Below are 11,911 nucleotides of genomic sequence, written 5' to 3'. Positions count from 1 at the left end.
TAGAGTGTTGAGATGGTACCCTCCCTGCCACGCTAGATGATGAGTAAACGACGTCATTTACCCTTGACACCCAAACAAGTCAGAAATGTTGTCGCTTTGTATATGAAGGTAAACGACGTCGTTTACTCATCATCTAATAACGTGGCAGGGAGGGTGAGATCTCAGTATTCCATTTGCCTAGTCATCGCCGAAAAGAGTCAAGGGATCACATTGGTGCCCGGACGTGAATCTAGAGGACCAGTATAGGTAATTTTGAATTTTGAAGACCAAAATGGATAATCGCGTGAATCTGAATGACCAAAATAGGAATTTATTCAAGGTTTGGGCCATGATGATAATAATAATAATAATAATAATAATAATAATAATAATAATAATATTCCATTAATAACTCGCCGTTTTGATCCTTTGGACCAACTTGATGATTTAGTAGATCTTTTTAGGAGGCTCCAATGACCATAGATAGGACCTATCCAATTTTTACAGTACGATGGTTGGCTGTTCACGGACTAGCAATACCCACTGTTTCTTTTTTGGAATTAATATCAGCAATGCAGTTCATCCAACGATAAACCTAATCCGAATTATAGAGTTACACACAATCAAACCCAAACGAACAAATATTATTATTATTATTATTATTATTATTATTATTATTATTATTATTATTATTATTATTATTATTATTATTATTTGTTTTTGGTTTTTTACGGTATCCCTTAACCCAGCAGGTTAAGGACTAATTCATCGCGGTATTGAGCTCTATTTAAGGGTTTGTCGTTTGCCAATGAGTTGCTGCATACACAAGGTGGGATTCAAATTTCCAACACTTATTTAAGCGAATTAGTAAGCTAACCACTAGATCAATCAATTTTTTTTTTTGGTCGATAACCAATTTAGTTTTTAATATTATTAGTTATGAGTGCATTCATCCATCTTCCGATTTTTGAAAAAAAAAATTTGTAAGTCCTAAAAGCCTGTATGTTATCTCCTTTTACTAGAATATCAAAACAGCAACCTTCCAATACGTTTCAGGCCCAAGAAGCCGGCATTTGTTGGGGAATTTAATCAATTTATGAAGAGAGAGAGAGAAGAGAACGGAAGGAAAGGAGAAAGGAGAAAGGGAGAAGAGTCTTTACAGGTTTTTTTTTTTTTAATGAAATTAACGTTTTTTTTTATTCGGATGGAGATAATTTTTTATGGATATCAAATTTATGGGTAAAGCATGTTTTTATTTTTAATGTTGGTGATTTTTTTTTAAAATACTCATGATGTTTAATTTTATTATTAATATTTTTTATTTATGTTAAAATTATTTTTGATCGTTAAAATTAAAAATATATGATAGTAATTTTGATACAAATTAAAAATATTATGAATAAAATTGAATAAAATTAAATCGTCAAAAATATTTAAAAATAAAAAAAATATAAACATCAAAAACACAAATCATATTTTACTCTCAAATTTATTTAAATTTTTCATGATGATTTTATTTTCAACATGCATATTTTTTATGATTAAAAATAATTATTTCTTCAATTTAATTAGGTTTTAGTCAACTAACTCGTCTTTTCGTTCTTTTGTTTTTTCTTCCCTTCTTTTGTTTTCTTTTTACTTATTTAAATATTTGGTTGTATTTTACTTGTATATGTAATATTTTTCTTTTACTATTTAAAGAAATCTATTATCATTTTTTTTTAGTTTAGGTTTTGTTAATATTAAAAGACTCATTTTAAGAATATTTTAAAAAATTATTAAAAATTATTATAAAGTATATTTTCTTTTACCTACTTAATATATTAAAAAAAATTATTATTATATATATTTAAAAAGACTAAATCCTTGTATTTTTTTGGTACGCAAATCTACTATTGATATTTATTATTGAAGGCCGTCCATTGAACATGAATCACATTAATTAACTTTACCTGCCTACTTATTTATGTGCGCACTCTTTTTTATTTTTTTTTCACTTCTGGTTCTTCTTTTTCTTTTTTTCCTTGTCTTTCTTTTATTATCGTCGTTATAATCACTATTATCACCTTTTCCTCAGCTCTTCTTTTGTTTTTTCATTTAAATTATTTTCATTCATTTTTCTCTTCCTTCTCCTCCTTTAATCCCGTCTTCTTGGTCATCTTAAAAAATTATTAACTCAAAAATTAGTCTAATTTTTTAATTATTCAAATAAAACACATATTAGAATATAAAATATATATTAAAAATAATTTAAATAATATAATAATTAATTTAAAAATTTAATTTTAATATATATATAATATTTTTATAAAATTATATAATTGAAACAAAATAGATAGCCTTTTTTTTTTTCAGAATCCAATTCCGTCACAGTGTACATTGTATTACTCACTTCTCCAAAATACATAAACATAAGAATCCTGCTATCCTATCACATTTGATATTGAAATTCGTTGATCAAATTAAAATTGTCTTTTTGTTATGATAACCTTCAAGCCATGCTTCATAAAAAGCACAGTGGAATGAGCTGGGGTAGTAGGATGATTTTCCACCACTTGTACATGATAATTGTGCAAAAGAGTAGATGCCACCATTTTCATTTGAATAAAAGATAAGTCTTTTCCCATGCATGTCCTTGGACCTGCGTTAAAACTAAAAAACTTATAAGATGGAACATGTATTGTTTCTCCTTTCTCTGAAATCCATCTCTATCTGGTTTGAACTCCAAGCAATCTTTTCCCCAAATCTCTTCAAACCTTCCCATTGCATAAGTAAACAACAAAATAATTGTATTTGGATCAATAACACAATGACCACTAGGAAGTGTTGTGTCACGTTTCAATGATTGTTTACGTTTAATAGGAACAGGTGGAAACAGCCTCAAATCTTCACATAGAGCACCATGTAGGTAAACTAGCTTCTTCACATCCTCCATCCCTAAAACTTCGAATTTTTTTCGACACTAGTGCCAAAAACTTCTTCGATTTTTTCAAAAATTTTGGCCTCTATTAATGGGTGTGTAGCAACAAGCCAAAAGAATCATGTAAGAACCGAAGTTATGGTATCTCTTGCAGCTGCAAAAAGATTGAATGTAGCATCTCTTAGAAACTTATCATCATGGACCATTTTGCCCTTTTCTTCACCCATCATCATCATAGAACTAAGCAAGTCATCACCACTACTTTTGTTGCATCCATTTAATTCTTGGCGCTTTATTGCAATGCACGAATATAGAAATTGGTCGAAAACTTTGCATGCTTTTGTCATCTTCTTCACCTCACCAATGTGAAGCCATTCTTGAAACTTCCAAACGCTTCTTTTGGCAATATGTGTCTATAGAATATATATGGACTCCTCAATTTCGTCAAAAGCCTTCTCAACTTCCACCAATGAAAATTCAATTGAGAGACTCTTAGGATCATATCCTAAAACCATGATGCATGTCACGTGGAACATTAATCGACTAAACACATCTTGAAGATCCAAAACATTTCCATGCAACCATGCTTAGATCGATCAAATATCGGAAGCAAGTTATTCTGGACTTTCTTCTGCATGGTGTTCTCGGCCGTTGCCTCGAAACTCTGTTGCCGGAGCAAGGAATGATGCATAGTCCTAAATTATTTCCATCTCTCGGATTCTGAAGTCAACATACCGTCTCCGAAAGCTTGGAAAATCTCGCGAAACTCGGGGCCGCCCTTGACATAGTTGTCAAAACTCTTGCTCATTATGTGATGAACATTCATGGGGTCACTAGTCACCATGCAGTTCATTTTGGTGAACCATGGTCCCATGAATTCACCGGTGCCACCTCTTTGTCTCAAAACATTAGTTACAAAATCATGGATATGGCACAAGTTGCTAAGGACTTGTGGTAACATGCCAAGGATTGGCCAATCTATCAACAGAGGTGTTCTACAACATCTTCTGCGATGAGGAACATGTAGAAATTATATAGGAGGATTATTGGTAGAATGAGAAACAGTATGACCATTCGAAAAGTTTGGGGATCGGATAGTTATGCAACTTTTTTATATTGCTAATTGGTATTTTTGTTGTGTTGATGAAATCTTGTCAGCTGCTCATAAATAGAGAATTATTAAAATTTATTATTTTTTATTAGAGAAAGTAGGAAGAGTCAATGGAATATTTGTATAATATGTATAATAGAGATTTAGGGAGTATTAGAGATATAACTATTAGTGTTACTTTTTTCCATCAGTTTAAGCTTTTGGGAATATGATGTTTATTATCCTTAGTACTCAGATGGTTATTCTAAATAGTATGGGGGATGTTCATTTTGTAACTCAATAGTCTATTGTAGACATTATACAAATAAGCCATTGTCTCCTTAGCGGGAGAGTGTTAAATAAACAATAACCATCTTAAATAATATGAACAACCACCAATCAAATAAAAATACATTATATCCTAATTTAATATTACTAATTAAATTTAAAATTAATTTATTTTTTTAACTCTATTAATTTATATTATTTCGTACATTATTTAAAAATATTATTAATTTTCTATATTTTTCATGTTAAATTATTAAAAAGATATCTAAAGAATTAGGCTTTTTGCATGGAAAGTAACCCTTTTTTCTGTCTGTTTAATTGGAAGTAGCCCTTGAAATGGCATTATTAATTAAGGAGTTAGGCCTATGACTCATCATGGTGACCGAGAAAATTAAATCTCAGCCCAATATTTAATATTGTCAAGTTTTTCCTAAAGTTGAGAAGGTGAAAGCTTTGGATGGGAAGTAGCCTTGACATGGCATTATAAAGAGTTAGGTCTATGACTCATCATGATGACCAAGAAAATTAAATCTCAGCCCAATATTGTCAGCTTTTTTGAAGCTGAGATTTTGGACTTAGTTTCGGTTTTGCAAAAGTTTTTGTTCACATTAAAAATTAGCACTACATATTTATATATATTTAATTTATACATGTCACTTCACATATTTTTTAAACTTTTCTTACCCCACAATCCCACATTAATATTTGCAGCCATCCTACTTGTATTATTTATTTTAATCGTTGATTTAAATTATAAAAAATATATATAATATATATTAATTAAAATTAATAATTAAAACAATTAATACACCAGTATTTCTCGGAATACTTGAAATGTTTCTTATATTATTAGTGTTGCGTAACATATATAGTCGTATGACAATTTTTCAATAAATTTTTTAGAAAAGTATAAATAATCAATAATATTTTTTGAATAATATATGAATAATATAAATTAATAAAATTAAAAAAATAAATTAATCTTAAATTTAATTAATAACATTAAATTAAAGTATAATATATTTTTATTTAATTAGTGATTGTTTATGTTATTCAAATGATCATTATTTACCTAATACTCTCCAATTCTTTTAAATGTTGTTAGGTAAAAAAAAGATAACCTCAACAAAACGCCTCTAGCTAATTTCTTCCGTATATAAATTTACAATGGTTAGATATATATTAAAAATCAATTATTAAATTATTATTTATATAAAATATACGTTAAAATATAAAATATTATTAAAATTAAATTAAACATATAATATATATTTATACACAAATATACTGTAATTAATTTAATAATTAATTTTTTATAAATAAATAATATTTTTTTATTAATGTATAAGTAAATAAGCTTTTTATATACAATATAAAAAAGAGAAAATATCACTCCTCTCTCCTGTGAGATATTAAAATGACACTCCTCTCCCATCTGTTTTATAAATGTACATTCCCTTCTCTTCTAATTTTTAAAAAACCTCCTCTTTAATCCATTTTAAACTTTTTGTGTTAACTAATGTTAACTTTATCTATTTTTTAAGAAAAAATAAATTAATTTTTATACTCATTAGCAAAAAATTTATTTTTTATCATTAAATTTTACTTATCAAAATATCTTTTAATAAATTATTTTTTATTGATTAAATTGTATTTTTAAAAATTTAATAATATTATTTTTTTAAATATCCTTCAATAATTTTTTAATTATTAAATTATAATTTTACCAAAATTTTTGTTAACAATTTTTTTATATTTTACTATTAATTTTTGGATATCTATATATATTATTTTAACATTAAATAAAAAATTTTAGTAAGATTATTTTTCAATATCAATATATATTAATTGTTATATATATTAACAGTGGTAAGATTTTTTTATTTAATGTTAAAATAATATATATTGATATCAAAAAATTAATAGTAAAATATAAAAATAATTGTTAACAAAAATTTTGGTAAAATCACAATTTAATAATTAAAAAATTATTGAAGGGTAGGTATCTTAGAAAAAATAATTTAATTATTATTTTTTTAAAAGTATTTTAATAAAAATACAATTTAATCAATAAAAAATAATTAATTAAAGGATATTTTGGTAAGCAAAATTTAATGATAAAAAAAATTTTGCTAATGATTATTTTTTCAAAAAATAATTTTTTTCTTAAAAAATAAATAAAATTAATATTAGTTAATACAACAGATTTAAAATAGATTAAAGAGGATTTTTTTTAAGTTAGAAGGGAGGAAAATGTACATTTATAAAATAGAAGGAATTGGAATGTCATTTTATCATCTTACAGGAAAGGAGAATGAAATTTTCTCTATAAAAAATATTCGAGAGACAATAAAAATAAATTCAAAATAACTTAGACAATGTGTTACATTATTCCTATTCTTCTTTACATGAAAAAATTAGATTTTTTAAAGTAAGGAATTAATTATTATTTATTTTGTATTTTTTATAAAATATATATTTCACTATTTTAATTTAAGAGTGACAATTTATTTATTTTATTATTTTATCATTATTTTTTTTAACTTTTGAGTATTTTGATACGAAAGAATAAGCCCAAAGCTATTTCTCTGTTAACCCCTTTCATCAGGATGTCCGAAAAACAACCCTCTAATGCCAGTTTCAGCTGTAATTACTCCTTCATAATTCTTGATATATAACCTGAAATGAAGTTCATGTCATTAGTCATTGGATTTTAGGGAAAGAGAAGATGTTGTAGTTGGAAAGTGTATGGATTTTTTTTTTTTTTGGTGACTAAGTGTATGGATTAAATTCTCCCTAAATTCCTTTACCCAAATCTACCGTGATAAATCATATTCTCCCGCAATCCCCGGCTTCTCAATTGGCGGCCTCACCACCTCCAAATTATTCATCAAAGTACTACTTTTTTGCTAATTAACTTTCATTCATTCAAATTATTTAAACAATAATGTTTCACGTTTATATAAAAAATTTATCCAAGTCATTCAAGCACTCTTTTGTTAACGCACCTCCTCCATCTTCCAAATTAGATGAAATACACGTGTGTTCCCCTCTTCCTCCTATCAATGTAACAGATTTACATAAATCTCTTTTTCAATGTAAACATTCTTCTTCTTCTTCTCTTCTTCAATGTTAACGATTTGTATTGTAATTTTCGGATCTGCAATCTCTATTGTTCGTCGTTCTTCTTTTTTTTTATTCTGTTCGTTGTTCTTCTCTGCTGCTTGTCCTTCTTCTTCATATTCTTCTTGGTTTTCTTTTTCGATTTTGTTGATTTATCTTCTTCGTTTTCAAATTTCAATATTCTATCAAATCAATAAATGATTCAACTTCAAATCAATTGAATGAGAGCGTTTTAGATTATTCTTTTGAAACGAATTAAGCGAATGAGGTTTGGATTTTTTTTAATCGAATTGAATGGAATGCGATTGTTAAATTGAATTGAATTGAATGTATGCATGTGTTCTAAATTGAATTGAATTGAATTAATAATTTCTCAATTGTAGACACAGGTATTTTGAATTTATATAATGGATAATGTTTCGTTCATTTAGTACTATACAATTGTTTCATCATAATAACGTGTTCGGTTCATTCCACAGAAAGCTGTTTGAATTTGATTTTATATAATGGATAATGTTCCGTTCATTTAGTACTATACAATTGTTTCACCTTAATAACGTGTTCGGTTCATTATACAGAAAGTTGGTTGAATTTGATTTTATATAATGGATAATGTTCGATTCATTAGTACTATACAATTGTTTCACCATAATGACGTGTTCGGTTAATTATACAGAAATCTGTTTGAATTTGATTTTATATAATGGATAATGTTCCATTCATTTAGTACTATACAATTGTTTCACCATAATGACGTGTTTGGTTCATTATGCAGAAAACTGTTTGAATTTGAATTTATATAAGAGATAATGTTCTATTTATTTAGTACTATACAATTGTTTCACCATAATAACATGTTCGGTTCATTCTGCAGACTAGGTATGTTGTGGATGAACAATTTGTTCCAAAGGTCAGGATGATTTTCAAGACACTAGAAGAAATAAAAAAATTCTACAAAAAGTATTCCAAAGAGTTCAGGAGCTTCTGAAACTGAATACTGATAGCAATATTTTTTTTAAATTATCTCTTTGCTATATTGATATATGCAATTTTTCGGTTAACCCTGTATATTAATTTCGGAACATTTATTTTTTTGGGGCTCTTAATGTTTGATAAATACCCTAATTTCATTTTCACTATCAACCTGGAACAAAACAGCAGTCAGATAGTTCCAACATATATATATATATATATATATCAGACCAACAGGGTAAGGACTAATCCATTTTGAATAAGATATATACATTAAGATTAAATTTCTAATAACATTTACATTAATATTCACATATATACAGATGAGTTTGAAAAACTCTAAATTAATATTTGTGATGACTAAACATTATTAATTATATTAATTACAAAATTATTAATTTGATTCTCATTTAACATATGTTAATTAATAATTTTGTGATGCAGATTTTGTTTGGGCCGAAATAAAAGAAATGTTACAAGCCCAAATCAAAACTAACAATCAACCTTGCTTAATGTTTCTTATATTATATGGTTGAATTGTTGTGATATTAATTGGGCCAGAATGAACTCCATTGCTCCAAAGCCCAACTATGATCTATGCTAAGTGATCCAATGCTTGATCCAAAAATCCATCAGGAAAGCAAATGTTATCATTTGCCTTGTGTTTTCCAACGGATTTTATTTCTCATTAAGGATTGATTTCAAATTTTAACTTGGTAGCATTGGAAACATAAATGAGAGAGAGAATATGAGTGACATGATTGATGTGTTTAATGCTACACACTACTCTAGCAAGGGAAATAAAAGCAACTCATTTTAATTAACTTATTCAAACATACTTGATTGCTTTTCTTCACATTCTCTCTTCTCTCTCATCACTTTCCTTCTCTTCTTCGATTATTACCCAGGAAACCATGGAAGCAATACATAGCTACCGAGATGAAGGAAGAACACGCTACAAGACTATCCACTACAAGAATTTGACAGATTAGCGACGAATTTTTGCGAGAAATATTTTTTGTCACTAATCCGTCACTAACTTGCGAAGAAATAGTGACGTATTAACGACAAAATTAATGAGCGGTCACAAAATACCTGAACTTGAGAAAAGCGACTGATTAGCGAGAGATTTACGAGTAAGTTTGTTTCTCGCAAATTAAGTTTCGTAGCTAAAAAAAGAGCGAGAAAAATTTCCTCGCTAATTTGTCACAAAATAATTAGCGAGTAACAATGTTCTAGCAAATCAGTCACTTAGAAGTTCAATCGAATAAAAGAAAAATAGCGAGGGATATTATTGTCACTATTCCGTCGCAAGTGTTTGATATACAATTAGCGAGAAATAATTCACACACTAGTTCGTCGCTAAATAAACTTTGTGCGAAAAGACTAATTAGTGAGGAACAATGTTACTAGCTAATCCGTCACAAAGACTTGAAATGCATTTTGTGATTGACAAATTCCTAGCTAATTTGTCACCAAAGTTTTTATTTTTAGCGAGCAACTAGTTTCTCGCTAATTTGTCGCATAATATTGTAAAAATTCAGTGACAGAAAACAGTCGTCGCTAACCCGTCGCAACGGAAAATCATTCAGCTAGGGAAGTGTTCCTTGCTAATTAGTCGCTAAAGGGGAAATACAGATATTGAATGCCTAGAACCTAAGTAGTGAGAAATTTGCGACCGTTTAACAACCGACACACTTCGTTCGCTGATTTCAAGTCGCTGATTAGCGAGCGAAATACATTTGTCGCTAAGTTGTCGCAAGTTTAATTTAGCGAGCGACTTAGCAACGGCAATATTGTCGCAAAGCAAAAACTATATCCTACCTAATTTGTAGCAAATTACTCGCTAATCTTGTTGGAAATCCGTCGCAGAATTGTAGTAAATCCAAAGCTAACCGAGAAAATGTTAGAAGTAATTGGTCGCAATTGAGTCACTAATCAAAAGCTTATTTAGTGAGGAATTAGCGGCCGCTTAACAACTGATAGACTTTCCTCACTTATTTCATGTTGCTACTAATTTGTGAAGAAATACGTTAGTCTTTATTCTCTCACTACTTTAACTAGTGGCTCACGTGCCTGTTCAGCCGCTTTTCTATTGAGTTTAAAAAATTAATTTTATATTTTTATTTTTAAAATTATAAATTTAGTTTTAATAATTAAAAATAAATATTAAAAAAATACATTCAGTTATTTAACATGTAAATTGTGTAAAATAAATAAATTTTAATGAAAAACAAAATGAAAAAATATTTTGTTATTATTATATGTAACAAAATGAATATAAACACTTATTAATATTATATAAAGATTAGTCATTTATAAATATTATTAAATTTATTTATTTACTCAATCTTGTTTTATTAGAAACAAATTTAAAAATTTATATCGAAATTATCCTTTATCTCCATCCATAATTCTAATAGCTAAAAATCCTATCGAAATCATTTTTTTAATTTTTTTATTTTTAAAAATTATTTAATTTTTATTTTTATTAAATTATCTCATCATATTATACACTACCATTTTCTCTTATCCTTGTATATACATATATAACTATTATTGTCTCTGATTAATAGAATTAGCATTTTAAAAATTGGTCAAAAATATAATTATCAGTTAATTTTTCTTCCTTGTTTTTACCGTTACCTTTTTTATTTTATACATAACTTCTATTCTTGTTGTCCTTTTTTTTATTCTAATGAGTACATGTAGTACTCTTTTCTATCTTTTTAATACTTAATGAAAAAAAGATAACGATAGATATGTGTATGAAAAATGGTTAAAAAAATTATGAAAAAAAAATAAAAACTTTAAAAGAATAATAAAACTAAAGATGATTTAAGATATTAAATATAAAAAGGTATTAAAGATGATTTAAGATATTAAATATAAAAAGGTTCCGGGGAAGAAGGTTCCGGGTGCTCTCTGTCTCGTCATCCCCTCGTCCTCATAAGCACGCCGTCCTTGTGCAAGTCGTCACCGGCAGCAGCAGTAGCAAGTTCCGGTGGGTGGGTCTTCATTCGTCGTCTTACTTTGAGCCTCGTCGTCAGCTTCTTGTGGCGCACCCCGATTTGGTCAGTTCCAATATAATTAATTTTTCCTTTCTTTTTGTTTTAGTTGTGTTGCTGTAATTCATCATTGTACTTTGATAATGTCGTTGAAAATTGAATTTGTTGCTGATATTTATTTTTGAAACCTTTTGAATTTGTTGTTGTTCTGAAATGATCACTCAAATGTGTTTATAGTTGAGATAATTTGTTACTGATTGGACTTTGTGCTATAAAGTGTTTGTTTTGAAAAATAATTTATTAAATGAGTTTTTAAAAGATAATTTTTAAATAAATTTTTAGCACTTAAAAAGTTATTATTATTATTATTATTATTGTTATTATATGATCAATTTTTTATTTATTTTATCTAAAAATGATCAACAATTTATGCATAATAATCTTATTATTGAGAGTACCTAAAAAGAGTACTTAAAAAAAGTCTCATAAATATTTATAACATATGAAATAACATATTTTAGTACTCTTTTT

The 11,911-nt window shown here is 27.4% G+C and overlaps 1 protein-coding gene across 1 annotated transcript; it reads right to left on the bottom strand.

The window, feature by feature from the left end:
- Positions 1-3,018: 3,018 nt before the first annotated feature.
- LOC140173239 (noroxomaritidine synthase-like) lies at positions 3,019-3,685 on the bottom strand. The gene is made up of 2 exons (XM_072196029.1): positions 3,635-3,685; positions 3,019-3,312 (listed from the first exon to the last, which is right to left on the bottom strand). Exons 1-2 carry the CDS (start codon positions 3,683-3,685, stop codon positions 3,019-3,021), a joined length of 345 nt encoding a protein of 114 aa, XP_072052130.1.
- Positions 3,686-11,911: the final 8,226 nt, after the last annotated feature.

The sequence above is a fragment of the Arachis hypogaea genome, chromosome 5 (assembly GCF_003086295.3).
Source record: "Arachis hypogaea cultivar Tifrunner chromosome 5, arahy.Tifrunner.gnm2.J5K5, whole genome shotgun sequence".
Lineage (NCBI taxonomy): Eukaryota > Viridiplantae > Streptophyta > Magnoliopsida > Fabales > Fabaceae > Arachis > Arachis hypogaea.
The sequence above is the reverse complement of the archived record's forward strand: the minus strand, read 5'-3'. Positions and strand labels throughout refer to the sequence as shown.

Excerpts from the sequence above, each read along its gene's own strand:
- LOC140173239 (XM_072196029.1), bottom strand. The coding sequence starts at position 3,685 with ATGTCAAGGGCGGCCCCGAGTTTCGCGAGATTTTCCAAGCTTTCGGAG. Across the intron at positions 3,313-3,634 it reads TTTCCAAGCTTTCGGAGACG|ACACATATTGCCAAAAGAAG; the intron begins GTATGTTGACTT and ends TATATTCTATAG.